At 37.8% G+C, this 18,187-nt stretch overlaps 1 protein-coding gene across 1 annotated transcript; it reads left to right on the top strand.

Annotated features, from left to right (window-relative positions):
* The first annotated feature begins 12,003 nt into the window (after positions 1–12,003).
* Positions 12,004–16,551, top strand: LOC149649193 (uncharacterized). The gene is made up of 5 exons (XM_089849454.1): positions 12,004–12,040; positions 12,134–12,940; positions 13,103–15,479; positions 15,606–16,182; positions 16,321–16,551. The coding sequence occupies exons 1-5, from the start codon at positions 12,004–12,006 to the stop codon at positions 16,549–16,551; spliced, it is 4,029 nt and encodes a 1,342-aa protein (XP_089705580.1).
* The last annotated feature ends 1,636 nt before the right edge of the window (positions 16,552–18,187 follow it).

Raw genomic sequence — 18,187 nt, 5'->3', positions numbered from 1 at the left:
CATAAACTCAGCGCCCCACGAGACGACCAAAAGACCTCCCTTTTACTTAAACATGGGACGAGAACAGAGACTTCCGTGGGACATCGACATAGGGATGTCCCTCGAGGAATTCGAAGATCGCTCGGAGACCTTGAAGATCTTAAAGGACCAGTGGATATTAACCAAGGCTTTCTCAAAATTGGCTCAGGCCAAACAACAGATTTTCTAAAAAAGATGTTAAAAGCCACTGTAAATGGTGCTTAAATGCCTAATATTTCCTTAATACTTGCAAATAATCTTAGTAAATGGCGTGAATTGATCATAGAAATGGGGTTAAGGTACACCCTAAATGATATCTTTTTTGGCACTGGAGAAAACTGAATATATGGTGTTTGAAAGCACCATTATATTGTAGAGTGCAAATGCATGACGGTAAAGCAAACATAATTATTCAAAGTTTAATTAAATTAAGACTGAAGTAACAGATATTATATAAAGACGTCTTGTTTTGGACCAAAGCCGAAAAAACAAACGATATGTGTGAGGTTTATCAATTGACTGAAGTTCCAGATACTGAAATTTTTTTCTAGTTATTTCTATCCACTCAATCCTTAATCAATATTTAATTCAATCAACTGATTTTACTGTTAATCGATCTAGTCCCTCTAAATTAATTGAAAAAATTACATATCTACGCTTTTTCAAGAACAATTACATTTTCCGAAAACATTTTATCATGAAATTAATTAATTTGAAGGGATTTCGTGTCGATGGTTACTAACTTGTGAGCACCTTGACCGACATATTTTTAATTGTCGCTGGCTTGACAAATTTTCAAGTTTGCACCAAAAAAAGTTTAAATCTGTTTTAAGTTGTTGATAAGACTGTCGTTCACAGTGAATGTCGTCTACTTAAGACAAAGCAACAAAGTTTATCCTGTGTGGTAAAGGGTAAAGATCACATAAACAGAAATACTTCTCAGTACTTGTTATATTCATTTCCCGCGGAAATAATATGGTTAAACACATCATTCGTTACTAGTTATGCCAAGAAGGTCACATTTACTCCGACACCCCCTCCCTTCCTCTATTTTCCCAATACATGGCATTTTATAATCACCAGTGGTTTCAGTGTATGGGTCATCTGAGCCGTCGCAACACACTCAGCCAATATTACCATCGACTGAGTTATGACCAAGAAATTCTTAAGTACGGAAATGGAAGTTCCAGTGCAACTTTACCTTCATAGAGGCGACAGTAGAAATGTAGCATTTCGATATACGAAATTAAATGTGAAAATTCGCGCAACACCCTTGTTTGGCATCCACGACTAAATATTTACATTTTCCATTCGAGTTCTGCCAAAGTTCGCTTGCTCTTTTTAGACATTCAGTAGAACATTTCAAATATTCAATACTGTATCCTCAACACGTACTCCCTTGAAAATAATTAATTTCATGATTAAATGTTTTCGGAAAATGTAATTGTTCTTGAAAAAGCGTAGATATGTAATTTTTTAAATTAATTTAGAGGGAATAGATCGATTAACAGTAAAATCAGTTGATTGAATTAAATATTGATTAAGGATTGAGTGGATAAAAATACTTAAAGAAAAATTTCAATATCTGAACTTCAGTCAATTAATAAACCTCACACATATCGTTTGTTTTTTCGGCCTTGGTCTAAACCAAGACGTTTTTATATAATGTCATGGAGTGTCTCTCTCTCATAGTCATATACAGCCAGCGTGATCTAGTGGGCTATGATTTGAAAAAGCATGCCACTCATTTTCCCAAAACTCATTATTGCCACCAGGTAACTCCAGAGTCCAAACTTAAAAAAAATTAATATGAAGGCTAAATTTTAAACAATACCTTTGGGCTTGCCCCCCCAAAACTAGTGTAAGGTGACGTGTACTCTATAGAACCATGGTCAGCTCCGCACGACACAATGAAACAGTCGTCTGCATTAAAATTGCAATCAATCAAATTGCAGGCAGTTGTTTTCAAAACATTTTGCTGCCTTGTGAGTGGTGAAGAGAGTCGGAAGTCTACGCGATGGATTTAATCATAAGATCAAAAATTAGTTAACTTAATTTTGTGATAATCGACCAGCCAGTGTGAACTGCTTGTATACTTTCGCGTTAAAATGTTTCCAAAAGCCAAAGTCAAACGGTTTAATGAGAATATCGGTAATATAACTCTTTGAACTTTATCTCTTTGTTTGTATTTCTTTATAATGTTATAATTTAAGTTTTATTTGTCGTTTTCTCTGTATCTGTCCCGGTAGCCACACTTAAAAGGCCTTTTGTGGTTGCCTGTAATGTTTGTTACTAAATAAAGTATTATTATTAGTTTGTTGAAGCCCATTGACTTAAAAATAACTAAAGCTTTGTGTGTGATTGATAATTTTAATTAGTTTCTAGAAAAGTTAACTATTTCAAATGTTGCCTTCAATCAAGATTGATGGCACTGAATTTAAATTAAATTAAATTTGTCTATTTCTAATATTTTTAATCCTGTATATTGTTCCCATTATTGCCCAAAGCCCTCCAGTTTCTGCAATTATCTTTATTTGACTAAAGGGGCTATAAGACTGAAATCTGACCCCCTTTATGTGTGGCAACATTTAAGGTTAATTTGTTTAAAAAGAAGGCATGTCCATGTTCTGGTTTTACCCCTACATGGAAGCTCTAGCTTTGACGTCTACCGAAGCTTTTAGTCTCCCTGCAATGCATTCAAAATCTAAATGTGTTCATTGGTAATCTTAGTAATAGATTTAGGCATTTTTTTAATATTTCAAATATGAAGAAGCTCTGCTATAAAACATCCACTAGGTTATTTGCCTTGTGCCAAGAAGCACCAGTAGTGTAAGCTGGGTAGCCTCCTTCCTGCCTGTAATGAACTCTGGCTTCATTTGCCGTTGCCTTTTGGTGCGAGGAAAAATAGCCTAATATGGCAGCCTCCCCCTTTGTACTACTATCTCGGGGTACTACTTACAATGGGGAGGAACTACTTGTGGTGTTGCCTTAGCTGACATTTTAAAAGGGAGTATAAGCCTAGGATATTTTATTGAGACAATGATTTAATTTCTATTTTGTATTTGCTTCATGTATTTTCTCTCTGACAGTGGAACTTTTTAAATTTAGGGCTAATTAACCCATTGGCTTGGAAATTTATATAAACATCTAATCAAATTGTTATTTAAGTTATAAAGTGGACAGTTTAAAATGACATCAGCAATAGAGAACTATTGATAAATGTAATTGGCTTGGCCCAAAACTTTGAAACAATCATCATATAACACTTTGAGTTGAAAATTGTTGATAGTGGTTTGTTTTTTCTCAACCTTAAATTAGAGTGTCTATAGACAGAGTAGCATAAATAGGCCAAAAAAAACTTTAATGTCCTTTGTTTTTTGGGGGGGAGGGGGGGGACGGAAACGAATCATGTTTCCGTTTATTGGCGATAGATGGCGCTGTTTTAAACGCTTTATGTCTGCATAGAACCAGTTTCTGAACTTATTTGAAAACGCTAATACAGGGTTGCCACGGGTCAGGGAAAACCTGGATAAGTCAGGGAAAAATCAGGGAATTTGATTTTAGTGGGTAAAATTTCTAAACGCTAAAACAGGGATGCCACGGGTCAGGGAAAACCTGGAATTTAAAATATTTCAGCAAAGTCAGGGAATTGATTTTTGTGGGTTACATTTCTGTGGATAAGTCTTTATTAAAACAATAATGAAAGTTTCTCCACATCCTCTCTTAACACAGAAAACTTTAGAGAAATCCTTAAAATTGCTGTCTAGAATTGTTTTTATAAAATAAATGCTCTCTTAAAAATCTATAAGACTGTTTTTTATAGTTAAAACGTTGCTTATTCATTTGGTGCTGTGTATACGAAATACTTGAAATAAAACACAGAAATCATTTGTCAATTACGGTCGGGATACTTCATTCATTTGTCAATTACGGTCGGGATGCTTCATTCATTTGTCAATTACGGTCGGGATACTTCATGCATTTGTCAATTTTAAAACCGGGTGTGCGCTGCGTCAGCTGTTGGATCGTACGACCCTAAAATATTTCTCAAAGTTCCAAGCGTTGTTTTTGAGAAAAGTGAACGGTTTAAAAGCGTTCAAAATGGTAGTGAAATTCAATCATTTGCAATTTGTAACTAAGCCATTTTTAATGTAATTTAATATAATATTAATTTCTGAAGAACCTGAAGTTTCAAGTACAACTCCTTCGCGATCTGCTCCACGAAGGTTTGTTGCGTTGTATTCAAGAACCCATATAAGACCTGAAATAGGCCTAGCTTATACTTTTGCACTGTATTGTTTATATTATTGCAATAATGTAGTTGAAATACTAAATGAGAAACCCAAAGATAATAAATGGCAATGCAGCCCTATTATATCTTTGAACATTCCCAGGTCTTATATGGATTCTTGTTTTATTGCATAATGATTTTATATATAACCCTTATCACCTAAATTAGTTCTTGTGATTTATTTTAAAACCGTGAAAAATTGCTTGTCATAAGCCTTTTATCACCTGCAATATTTTACCTTATAGAAAAGATCATTCGTTATTTAATATGAAATTTAGAAAATTAAAAATAGACCAAAATTGTAGAAAACATCTTCTCTTTAAAGGGAAATTAAAACGCAGTTTTCTAATTAATTAGGTTAAATTATTTTTTACACTGGAAAAAATTAAGTTTAGTAATATAATAAACTAAATGAAATACGCCATTATATAACTTTAATACGTCATTAACGGGAATGTTGCACGATTGCTGTTAAATGTTTGTTTTTTCGGAATGAATTTTTGGAATGTAGAAACACAGTTTTGCGAATGGCTCAATAACTTCAGTTAGTGAAGAAAATATCTATAAGAGGCTAAAACTAGCATATCTGTTCGATAATTGGTAGTTGTTAATCACCCGCATAAACCGATTCATTCATTTATTATCCATTTCCTTTTAATTGGTCGTTAAGCTTATTTCTTAATTGTAAATACTAATCTAATTTTTAACCCCTTGTAGAAAACGAGTTTCAACAAATCAAACGAAGAAGTTGAGAATTACGTCAGTGCCCCCTTTGAGGAGGTCAAGCCGTCGGTGGACAGAGCTCAAGCTACACGCAAATTTTCACAGGTTTGACCGCGTTTATGTCTAGGGTTTTATTTAACGTTTTTTTATTTAATCCATGTTGAGTTAATATTTTTGGCAAATACACTATACTTACTATAATTCTCTGTAGTTTTTAGTTTTTTGGCTGTTGGTGGCTTTTTATGGTGGAAGCTTTAGTTTTATTTTGAAAGAACACTTTATTACCCAACATTTTTAAGTTCAAAGGTCGATATCAACGAATAAGTTTTTATTAAAAGTTAAATCATAATAATGAAAATTTTAGAACTTGATATCGATTTTATGATTGCTAGAAAACTGTACGACTGCCGAGCACTACAGACTTAATGTTGGTAGTTTTACAATCTAAGATCTTTGAAGTATACTTTGTAACTTTGTAGAAGCTCTAATATTTGCGGTTTGAATGATACTTCGAACTTTCTTAGATTGTAAAGTCATATTGCAATCAATTGGGACCATTGTTTTGGATGAGGGGGCAGCGAATTATTGGGACCATTGTTTGGAAAAAGGTGGCAACGAATTATTGGGACCATTGTTTTGGAAATGGTGGCAACGAATTATTGGGACCATTGTTTTGGAAAAGGTGGCAACGCATAATTGGGACCAATGTTTTGGATGAGGTGGCACCGAATTATTGGAACCATTGTTTTGGAAAAGGTGGCAACAAATTTTTGAACCTTTGTTTTGGAATAGGTGGCAACGAATTATAGGGACCATTGTTTTGGAAAAGGTGTCAACGAATTATTAGGACCATTGTTTTGGAAAAGGTGGCAACGCATTATTGGGACCATTGTTTTGGATCAGGGGGCAGCGAATTATTGGGACCATTGTTTTGGATGAGGGGGCAGCGAATTATTGGAACCATTGTTTGGGAAAAGGTGACAATTATTAAGACGATTGTTTTGGAAATGGTGCTAGCGCATTATTGGGACCATTGTTTTGGAAAAGGTGGCAGCGAATTATTGGGACCATTATTTGGAAAAGGTGGCAACAAATTATTGGGACCATTGTTTTGGAAAAGTTGGCGACGCATTATTGGTACCATTGTTTTGGAAAAGGTGGCAATGAAATATTGGGACCATTGTTTTGGAAAAGGTGGCAACTAATTAGGTAACCAAATGATCACGATACCGAATAGTCCCGAAACCAAAAATCACGAGACCTAATTGTCCCGAGGCCCTAAAATCACGAGACCTAATTGTCCCGAGACCGTAAAATCACGAGACCTAATAGTCCGGAGACCGTAAAATCACGAGACCTAATAGTCCGGAGACCGTAAAATCACGAGACCAAATAGTACCGACACCAAAAAGTCCCAAGACCAAAAAATTACGAAACCAAATGGTCCCAAGACGAAATCGCTGAGAACAATTAGTCCTGCGACCAAATCAGCGAGACCATATCTTCCAGTTCCGTTAATCGATGACAAGATTAATTAATACTACTCACTTTTGAATCCACAGGCAAATTTGTTTTCCTCTTTCCCGACAAAGTCCCAGCTAACTCATCGCATAATTCAAAAACTATGCATTTTTCCAACCGAACTAATCTTCTAAAGCTAAAGTCACTTAACTCGAACGTTTTTGACGTATTGCGTATTACTCTTTCACGTCGAAAGTTGTGTATTACTCTTTCACGTCGAAAATTGTGTATTACTCTTTCACGTCGAAAATTGTGTATTACTCTTTCACGTCGAAAATTGTCTATTATTTTGATTTGCTACATCGTAAGCTAAATATAGCAACTCGAGACGAGCTGCACTCAGGGCCATTTTTTATTGACACTGTGAATGGGGGAGTATACGGGGAATAAACGGAACGATCTCGTTTCATTGGATAAAATCCCATTCGAGATCGTTCTCACCACCTAAAAAGCCGATGAGATCGACATCGAGAACTCTGTCGACATCGAATAAGATGTCGCTCGACAAATGCTTATAGAATCGCGATTTTCGAAATCTCGGCGGATACTATCGAGATCGAGAGAGATATCGATCGACAACTACTCCAGAGGTGTTTAAACAGTCTTCCAATAGACAAGAAGACATGGAAGTTTCAATTGACCCTATATTAGCAGACGAAGCTCAATTTATAGATATTTGCAGTGACAAAGATGTAAAAAATAAAATTTAACTCATATTTACCAGATAATTATTAATCTAAAAATTAGGATCAGCATCAAGAGGTTAATGAACTGATCACTAATGCAATAAAGAGACAGAATTTGGAAGAACAATCAAAATCTGAACCATCGTGAAGTGGTACAGTTAAAAGCCGAAAACATATTAGCCTAATAGAACTTGACCATTTAAATTAAAATAACAAATCGTTAGTTTTAGACTTTTAGTGACAGGGTTAGAGTAGAATTTTTATGCTTTATTCAGAGTTAACCTACACCCGTCGGTAAAGGTCTTGAAACATTTCAAGTTTTGATTAAAAAAAGGTTAGGGTTTTGATGGACATCTTTTAGCAAATATCCCTTGCGTGTTATTTAGGCCACAATATTTTATACAGGACAGAAAAATTTTCAAACTGAAAAGGCTGCTTCAAAACCAAGCGGATAGAAGAAAAGCCATCCAAAAGACGTTTAGAATTACCAACGAAAGGGTCTTGTATCGCGATAAGAAATTACAAAGTTTTAAAGACGTTATAACAAAACTGCGAAAAGACAAGCTCATGATAGAGGAAAGCCTAGTGGAATTTGAAGATATGTTTACACCAATGGCGCAAGAAATTTTCCAGCAAATGAAGGCAGGAGGGTTAAAAAACAAAACAAGAAAAGCGTATAGCAGTGCTCTAAGAGAATTTGCCGTGACTCTACATTCCTACAGTCCCAAGGCTTACAGATATCTGCGTCGCATCCCAAACACCATTAGATATTGGGCTGCTAAAATCTATGGAGAACCAGGCTTTACAGCGCAAAGCTTTGAATTTCTGAAAAAGAAATAGAAAAGTCAACTTTTCCAATCCTGTGCTCGTTAATGTTTGATGAAATGTCCATAAGAAAAGAAATTCGATGGAATGGCAAACATTTTCACGGATATGTTGATCATGGACTTACCATGGAGAACAGAGGATGGACCCTAAAAGGCATACCTTTCACAACAGCACACTTTCACAACACTTTAAGAATAGCTATTTTGACTCATCTGAGGGAGTATATCACAATGCAGACTATTATATAGTAATTTTTGTCACACTGCGAGCTCCCAAAAATACCAAGGCTTCGACAATACCAAGGCTTAGGGTAAGCCTTAAGTAAGAGAATGAAAAACGCCAGCACAATTTTATTTCAGTAAATTCGTACAAAAATTATCACACCGAGAAGTGTAAAATCTAACTATCCTTCCATACCAAATATTGAATTCAAAAACAAGCCTTATAGTAATACTCCTCCTTGCCAGTCTTTGATCCTTCGCGCTATGCATCCACCTCCTTGACTCTCTCATTTTTTCACAAGCCGGCACACGTCCTCCACGCACCGGCGAAAACAATTCTCGTTTCCCGGAGACGGACTCCCCGAAACACCGAGGCTTGGCGCCGGCTTTACGGTAGCAGCGAATCCGCGCCGATACACCTACTTTTGACAACCGGTACAGTCTCGTCTACTATCCCGACGCACCTATCTATCCTTTCACACCCTCTATCCAAATTATAGCGTACCTGTTAATCATACACACCTTTTCACATACTATAGACTAGCACACCTTTTCTTCACAAACTATAAGCTAGCACACCTTTTATTCACAAACTATAAGCTAGCACACCTTTTATTCACAAACTATAAGCTAGCACCCCTTTTATTCACAAGCTATAAGCTAGCACACCTTTTATTCACAAACTATAAGCTAGCACACCTTTTATTCACAAACTATAAGCTAGCACACCTTTTATTCACAAACTATAAGCTAGCACACCTTTTATTCACAAACTATAAGCTAGCACACCTTTTATTCACAAACTATAAGCTAGCACACCTATTCTTATCATCCCATCACACCTTCCTCTTATTTTTTCACAAGCCGGCACACGTCCTCCACGCACCGGCGAAAACAATTCTCGTTTCCCGGAGACGGACTCCCCGAAACACCGAGGCTTTGCGTCGGCTTTACGGTAGCAGCGAATCCGCGCCGGCACACCTACTTTTCACAACGGGTACAGAACTAGGGACGTTTCCCCGTAAGCGTCCGAGCGCCGAGGCTTAGATAAGTAATAAAGCGCGCACCTTTTAAGCTTCGATTATATATCGGTAGGTCGGGCGTTCATTTCATGTATTTGACTTTGAAATTAACCTTACTTAATATCACAGAACACCTATCTTTCATTTATAAATCCTAGCCTACCTCGATATTATAATTTGATAGGACACCTACCTTTTTTCTTTTTCACACCTTTTTCAATCAAAGCACACCTAGATCTTGTAGTATGACAGCACACCTAATTTTTAGGTTTTCACCCATTTTTGAATCCTAGCACACCTCAATATTATAATTTGATAGGCACCTATCTTTATGTTTGTACACCTTTTAACTTTTGCGCTCTTTAGAGCTGAAAAGTATTGTTCCGACCTCTGTTGGCTGGACGGCTGGCTGGATTTGGTGTAACCGCATAATAAGATTCTTCATAAATAAACTTTTTGAATTTCAAATTTCCCGCGAATTTTCGACTCCAAATTCACCCGTAGTTCACGTTACACCTCTTAATTCAAATTAAATTATTTTTCTGTCGGTGTCGGGAGGCGAACCTGCGACGTCCAAATCCATACGAGACGTCAGTGAAGACGCTCGCCGGCGCGCGCTACCACGTAGCTACGCTCGCTTATAACAGAGGGCGAGTTAAGTTAGAGTCAAGAGAAGAGAGAGGTAGAAGGATATGGACCCCCCCACCTCCCCGACGCGCTACACTGGGTGGCTGGATGCAGTCGTATATATATATATTGTATCGTTTGGCGGTAGAGGAGAGACAGACAGACTTCGCACGCGCGCCAGACTGCCTTTAGCGCTGTGTTGCTTGCAATTTTTTTTCAATTTATAATTATTATATATCTTTTTAATCCTAGGCAAGATTAGATTTCTACTTGGGAACTTAAACATTACAATTAATATTATCATATTAATCAAAAAAGAAATTAAAGTTCTCCCCGACGGAAGGCGCGCTAAGCAGAGAGAGTTTTCTAATTTCACCAATGATATCGTTTTTGAAGACTCGTCTGCTTAAAAGTTAGGGTCAAGGTTTTATACTCTAAGATATCGCGCTCTCGTTAGGTTGGTTTACTAATAAAAATCAACAACTGAATGAAAAAAATTAAATGTATTAACAAAATGAAACTCGAGTCAGCGATTTAAAACTATAACTAGTTTGGGACGGAGGTATCATTGCTCACTATTTGTTTGGCAAGTTCAAAATTAACATAAAATAATAGGTAGATTTTTGCAGAATTAAATTGCACATTCTTTGCAAAATTAACTAATCATTTTGGCAGTTTCCGCTCTCGCTGGGTTCATCAACTAATAACAGTTACGTAAGTGATAATTTAAAAATAAAATCAACAACTCAAAGATATAAAATGAAATTTATGATCAAAATGAAAGTAATTTTAATCAACGACAAACGGAATCAACATATTCATCTCTTAATCCACGGAAATATGAAATTTCTACATGCAACATGAAAGTGCTATCTACCTAACAATTTTTAGAAATGTAGTTTTAATGAATGAAACATACTCATTTAGAGTTAACTAATTATAAGTCGCTAATTTGATTATTATATTTAAAAAATTATATTTTAAGTAATAAATTTAAAGATGGTGTAGATAGTACCAATAGAGTATTCAAGGATTGATTACGTTAATATCAACGTATTAAACAAAAAGTATTTATTTATAATTTGGAATTTCAATTTAAATTTATACAGTTTTTCAAATGCCCATTGAGAATGAGAGTCTGTTACTGTATGTTGAAGACCTCCAGTCTCTGCCAAGTGATTTAAATTTCTGACCCTCCCTGTGGGAAAGGGGGAATTGAATTAACAAGACTATCAAACTGACATCATCCTTAAATTAAATAAGGACTATAAATGAAAAGTTAAATCAAGGTATTGAAGGTTTAATTAACGTTACTAAGAAAGTATCAAATAAAAAATTTACAACTTAAGCTCATCAATAAAAATAACATTAAGATAATTATTAATAGGCCTTTCCTATAATGAGGGTAGTAAAACTGTACCAGTCCAGAAAGAACATATAATTTTGTTTAAGAATGGACTAGCAATATTTTACTATTTTGTCTTCCTTAAACTTTGTATTCTGGCAGCTCTGTTGCCAAGAGTTTTTGTTAGTTTGCTTTGGTGACGATGGCCTAGGTTGCCAATATTTTTCTCCTAACTGACGTAAATCGTAAATTGAACTGATATGAACTGATATACGTAGCTTTTAAGTTCCAATATTCATGGATAGGGAGAATTTATTCCTAATGCGCTAAAGTTTAGACCACCGGCATGGACCGCTCCTATTTTTGGAGGTTCGCCCCCTCTGCTGGCGATTCCTCGACTTGGGGGCTTATAAGATACCAAGCGAGGTTGGAGTAAAAAAGGGGGGTTTTATTTGAGTTTTTTGGGTACTTTTTCAATAAGAAAACTTTCCATATATTTTTCGGGATGTAAAGACGTGTTGGTCGGAGTGACCGTTTTTTGCATTAAAGTTCATGATAATTTTGTGTTTTTCGCTAACCCTTGGACTGAACCATTATTTCACCTACGAGATCTAAAGGTTTTAAAACTATTCTGTGACATATTATGGTGCCGAAACCCGGGACGGGAGTTTGGATTAAATTGTTATAGTTAGTTTATGAAAAGTTAGTGAAAATAATCATCATGAGTGAGGAACAAAATACATTAGATCGGCTAACGCGTAAGAGGGAGAGGACCCGAAAATAAGTTTCGAATACCTTGTTGGACATTGAGAACATTCTTCGCGAGACGCACATCAACGTGACCGATTTAGAGGTAAATTTAGATATCCTCCGGAAGTTGGAAGAGTCGTTAGAAAAACAGAATGCGTGTATAGAGGATTATCCACCAATTACGGAACTGGATAATGAAGAAGGAGATAATCTAGCGATTAGTGCCGAAATAATTTCCGCGAAGACGCGCGCAATAAGATCTATCAGAACAATGGATACAATATCGAATGCGGCAGTCGGGTCGACAGCAAGTTTGAGTCTTCGCCAAAGTACAGGTACTGTGAAGCTACCAAAATTATCAATGGGTACATTCAATGGAGACATTGAAAACTGGAGGGGATTTTGGAGTCGATTCGAAGCCGCGGTTCACGGAAACGAACAGATAAACGCTGTGGAAAAATTCAACTATCTAAAAGGGTGTTTAGAAGGTTTAGCGTTAAAATCTATCAAGGGACTATCCTTAACGGAAGAAAACTACCCGAAAGCGGTCACAATTTTGGAAAACCGGTTCGGTCAGGTAGAGGAAATAAAGACGCAGCACATGAATAACTTAATGGAATTAACGCCAGTTACAAGAATATCGGACGTAGCCGGGTTGAGAAGGTTCCACGATGACGTAGAAATTCAAGTTAGAAGTTTAGAGGGACTGGGCCAAGGCCCGGAAACGTACCAATCTATACTATGGCGCCTGATGATGAAAGGTTTACCTTCGGAATTGAGAGTAGAATTTAGCCGAGTGATGGACAGTGAAACGCCCACCGTAGAACGCATTTTAAAATTTCTAAGGAAAGAAGTGGAATGCAGAGAGAGAGCGTTCTCCCTAGCACCGGCTGCGGAACCCCCACGAGGTAATTTTCGTGACCACACAAGGGACAGGCAAGAGGGAATCTCACGAAACTTTCGTCAGCGCTATGAAAAACCCAAAGGATTAGTAACTGCTGCTTCGCTCGCGGTATATTCAGAGTAAAAGCCCGAATCTTGTTACTGTGGGATGTTTAAACACCTGTCAGAAAACTGTACCAGAGTCAGTACAGTACCGGAAAGACGGGCGCAACTTAAAAGTAAAGGTAGATGCTTTATCTGTACCGAAAAGCAGCACATGGCCAGGTATTGCCCAAACAAGAAGGAATGTCCACGTTGTGACAGGTTGCACCACGTATCGGTGTGCGATCAAGAAGGCGGGACCGAAGAAGAATCGGGGCGAACCGAAAAGGCAACCCCAGGAGAAGCGATTCAATGTTCTTCCGTATTGAAACAAGATGGGCGACCGAATACTATCGTTTTACAGACAGCGAGCGCGATAATAACACCAACCGAAATTGCACCGAATCAACCCACTTATCAAGTGAAATGTTTCTTCGATGGAGGAAGTTCAAGAACCTACATCCGGGAAGACATCGTTCAGAAACTAAAACTGAAACCGACTGGTCAAGAAACCCTAACGGAGTACAAGTTCCAAGACACCGAAGGAATCGAGAAAAGGTTCGACAGAGTCAAATTCCTTCTGAAAAACGTCAAGGATTTAGACCAACGGATAGAGATCGAAGCGTTAGTTGTGCCTGACATTTGCAACGCCTCAATTAGCGTACCAAAGGAGGAAACGTTGAAAGAATTGAATACAAAAGGAATCAAATTGGCGGACCTAGGAACGAACTTACCCAAAGGGCAGGAAGCCAAGGTCGGAGTCTTAATCGGAAGCGATTGGTTTTGGGCTCTAGCGACAACCAAGGTTGAGCGATTATCTGGAAGGTTGGCGGCCATAGAAACAATACTGGGATGGACCATTCAGGGTCTCGCTACTACAGTTAACTCGAATGTAGTAGTCTCAAATCAAGCGGTATCCATGAATGTAATCACAATGGACGAAAAGATATCGAACCAAATAAAGGCGTTTTGGGAATTGGATTCAATCGGCATCAGCGAGCAAGGTATGAATGCAACCGAGAAAACGATTGAAGAGGAAATTGTCAAGAAATTCGAAGAGACGATTTACTTTGAGAATGGTCGCTACGGAGTGAGTCTACCATGGAAGAATAACAAGGAGGCTCTGAAAGATAACAAGAATGTGGCGATCCGAAGAACCCAAAATCTGTTTAAGAAGTTTCGATCCGACCCCGTTCTACATCATGATTACAGTCAAGTAATTAAAGAGCAGCTAGAATCTGGAATCATAGAACCAGTGGTGGAAGATCCGAGCGCGGGAAATCCAGTCTATTACCTGCCTCACAGAGAAGTGATTAGAAGAACTAGCGAGACGACGCGTATCAGAGTCGTATTTGACGCGTCATCAAAAGTCAAGGGAGACTTCTCGTTGAATGACTGTCTCCACGCAGGGAAAAACATGAATCCAGAGCTTTTGGACCTTCTTGTCAGGTTCAGAAAGCCTCGAATAGCGTTTACTGCAGACATAGCGAAGGCGTTGAATACTAATGATCGAGACGCTCTGCGTTTTCTTTGGAGAGACGGATCACCGGAAGATATTTCACAGCCCTTCGACGAATATCGGATAACTCGAGTTGCTTTTGGAGTCACTTCGAGTCCATTCCTTTTAACCGCGACGATCAGGCATCACCTAGATCAGAATCAAGATGAAAACCATGCCATCTGCGAAGCTATTCGAGAAGGACTGTACATAGATGATCTAGCGTCTGGAGCCGATGACGTAAAAGAAGCTTTTGATTTATCAATAGGATGCAAGGAAGTCATGAGCAAAGCGGGAATGAAATTGCGAAAATGGAAAACAAATTCAAGAGAACTAAGAGAAAAATGGCATGAAAATATGGGAAAGTCAGAGGATTTCCTACTAACAGACCCCAGAAATCCGGATTCAACCATTTTAGGCATAAAATGGAAACCAGAAAAGGATTGTTTGGCATTTGACATGACAGGTCTGTTGGAATTTCTGGTCGAGAAAAAATGCACCAAAAGATTCATTTTACAAGCAGTAGCCAGGATATTCGATCCTCTGGGCCTACTAGCACCCTTCACGGTTCGAGGAAAATTTCTATTCCAAGAACTTTGGCAGAGAGGTGTTGATTGGGACGATCAATTAGACGATAAATTGGTAAAAATCTTTGAAAACTGGTGTCAAGAAGTACCGCACCTTGGAAAGATTGAAATCCCAAGGCACTATTTCCAAGAAAGGAGCGAAGGTTCTACCATACCGTACAAGGAACTCGTTTGTTTTTGTGACGCAAGCGAAAAGGGATACGCTGCTGTGGTGTATTTACGGTACAAGACATCGGAAGGGAAGATCGGAACTACTCTAGTGGCAGCTAAAAGCCGAGTAGCGCCTCTGAAGAAAACCAGTTCGAAAGATAAGAAAATCACGACCACGAAGATCACACTGCCGAAACTAGAATTAACGGCAGCCCTACTAGGAGCACGGCTAGTAAAATACTTGCTAGAGAAAGATTTTGCAAGGGAAAATCCCAAATTGTCAATGTGGACGGACAGCACCATAGCTCTGGGATGGATCAAACATTAACCAAACAAGTATTTACCCTACGTCAGCAACAGAGTAAGCGAAATCCAGAGTCTAACGGACCCGACTACTTGGCACTACTGTCGAGGGGTTAACAACCCCGCTGATTTATCTACGAGGGGAAGAAAAGCAGAAGAGCTTCTCACTCTCAAGTTATGGTGGGAAGGGCCACCATTTTTAAGAATGGAGGAAAAAGATTGGATTAAAGAGAATCCAAGCCCGGGAATTTACCCAAAGGCTTGCGATGAAGAACTTAGACCGGCGTTTAAGGATACATACCAAGGAGCCTGTATAAGCGGAAAGGAAACTGAACCCCTCCTCGACCTAGAAAAGTTCAGCACTCTAAAGAAAGTACTACGGGTAATGGCCTGGGTACACAGATTCGTTGGAAACGTCAGAGCGAGAGTGTCAAAGAAGAAAGAAGAGTGGAAAGGGGGACCCTTGGATGCTGAGGAAATAAACAAAGCCGAGAGGATAGTCATCCAGCAAGAACAGAAAAGAGATTATGGAAACGAAATCTCAAAACTTAAGAATAGACAAGAAATTTCGAAGGAATCGAAACTATATCTACTAGACCCGTTCCTAGATGAAAATGGACTACTGAGCGTTGGAGGTAGATTAGAAAAGTCGGAATTCACGTATAGAGAAAAGCACCCCTGGATATTGGACCCGACAAATCGACTATCTCGCTGGGAGGGCCGCCGCACGCGTGTTTTTGTTATTCGCCGGTGCGTGTTTTATTAGGCGGCCCCCCTAGCCATGAGGTTTAGAGACTTGACCTTTTTATCCATGAGCAGTGGCATTTCTTGGGTTTTCGGAAAATTAACCCCATTGAAAACCAAACCTAACCTATTCTATTCCAAATACACTGTGAATAAGGTTCTGTATCTCCCAAGCGTGCCAGGGTTATGGCATATCAGTCATAATTGGTTTGATATTCCATTTTGTTTAGAAGAATATGTGAAACATTGGTAAATTTTAAGTAGAATGAATAGCGAAAATTTCATCTGCATTGTTAGTCATTCCACGTTTTATTGAAATTTGTTTATTTGACATCGTTTTAACAACATTTAAGTAGGATAGCAAAACTTTTTTACCGTACCACTAGTCATTAAACATAAATACATTTAAAGAAGCTTGAACGTAGTTTTTAAGAGTTTTGCTGATACTCTTAATTGAGCTGTTGTCATTTCATGTCAGTTTCAATCGCTTTTAAGTTTCTTAAGAACTAAATCAATCGCATTTCAGTCAATTGACAACGTGGTCTCTTACACAAATCCCCATAAATTAATTGGAAACCAAACTGCGATAATATAAAACTGGAAATTAATGTTAAACGTATGGTGTTTCAACGATTTTGTGTTATTTAGCTTGACAATTCAAATCACCCGTTTTACACCCTGCACCTGCCACCTTGAACATTCGTTTTTCCTAAACCTTTAAAGTGGGTTGATGGATTTATCTATAGTCTACATCGCACCAAACAAAAACATTGTAAAATCAGAAATTTACAGGTTTTTAATGTATCTCGGTTAAGAGTAAGGCGTCTCTTCTAGGAATTCATTGTCAAGCCTTAGGGTTTGCACCATAACATCTTATAGAAATTTAGGTTATTGGGCTTTGAAATAGAAGTCAAGAGTAAATGTTTTTTAAATACGCCTAATCTCTGACATCGTGATAAATGCGGCTGTGCTGTGTTAAGCTGTAGATATGGAATGTTTGTAAATAACAAAGAAAACATCAGATTTAAAGTAGTTTAAAAAAAATGTATGCATACACATTAAGGACGGTGCAAAATATTCTTTTTTAATCAAAACAATTGAAATACATCATTCGTTTTCCTTAACCCACTCCCGACATGGACAAATACTTTTAATGACGCGCTTATACTGCCCGCATTCAGCGCAATGGTTCCGGGCGTCCAATAAGTGTCGAGACTCGGCGGTGGTTGGAATCCTCAGGATGGTTTTCGTCTGGACAAGGACGACCCTCCGAAATCTTTCACATTCCGGTGAAATGCAATAGTGGTTAAGTTTTCCGCAATCGGGGGACTCCTTTAACTCGCCCTTGCAATAGGGGCACTCCAATTCTCCACTAACGGGTACAGTGCCGAATCCCAATTTCTCCAACTCTTCCTTGAGTGCATCCCTGTTGAAATCGAGAGAAAGATATCGTATATAAAATACCCAGAGAACAAAATAAAATATTGAGAGAGAAAGATCTAGTATATAATATCGAAAGAAATAGAGGTTATACGTAAATATCAGGTTTAACATAAAAAAAATCATACTTACATTAAAGATGATTTAGGAACAATTTTAGTTATATATAATTTAATATATATTAATTTAAGTAATTTAAATTACTATGGTCATGCACTATATGTATATAATTACAAACTAAGAAATTTAGATTCCAGAGAGTGTACTTACATTATAACGTAGAGTTTCCTGCGGGACTATAGTTGCTGAATTCCGCTGCTGTGGTACTTTAGTTGCTGGAGAGAGCTGGGTTAGCCGTAAAATGATCTTATCGCCACGTGCAGGAGTTTTTATACATGATAAACCGGAGACCTTTGATAAGCCCGATAAGATTTCTAGTCTCAATGAAA

This window comes from Phalangium opilio, unplaced genomic scaffold, assembly GCF_054372755.1.
Source record: "Phalangium opilio isolate 3A_F unplaced genomic scaffold, DU_Popi_V2 ptg000088l_1, whole genome shotgun sequence".
Taxonomy (NCBI): Eukaryota; Metazoa; Arthropoda; class Arachnida; order Opiliones; family Phalangiidae; genus Phalangium; species Phalangium opilio.
Note: the sequence above shows the minus strand (reverse complement) of the source record. Positions and strands in the feature narration are given on the sequence as shown.

Excerpts from the sequence above, each read along its gene's own strand:
- LOC149649193 (XM_089849454.1), top strand. The coding sequence starts at position 12,004 with ATGAGTGAGGAACAAAATACATTAGATCGGCTAACGC. Across the intron at positions 12,041-12,133 it reads TACATTAGATCGGCTAACGC|AGGTAAATTTAGATATCCTC; the intron begins GTAAGAGGGAGA and ends TGACCGATTTAG. Across the intron at positions 12,941-13,102 it reads GGCTGCGGAACCCCCACGAG|AAAACTGTACCAGAGTCAGT; the intron begins GTAATTTTCGTG and ends AACACCTGTCAG.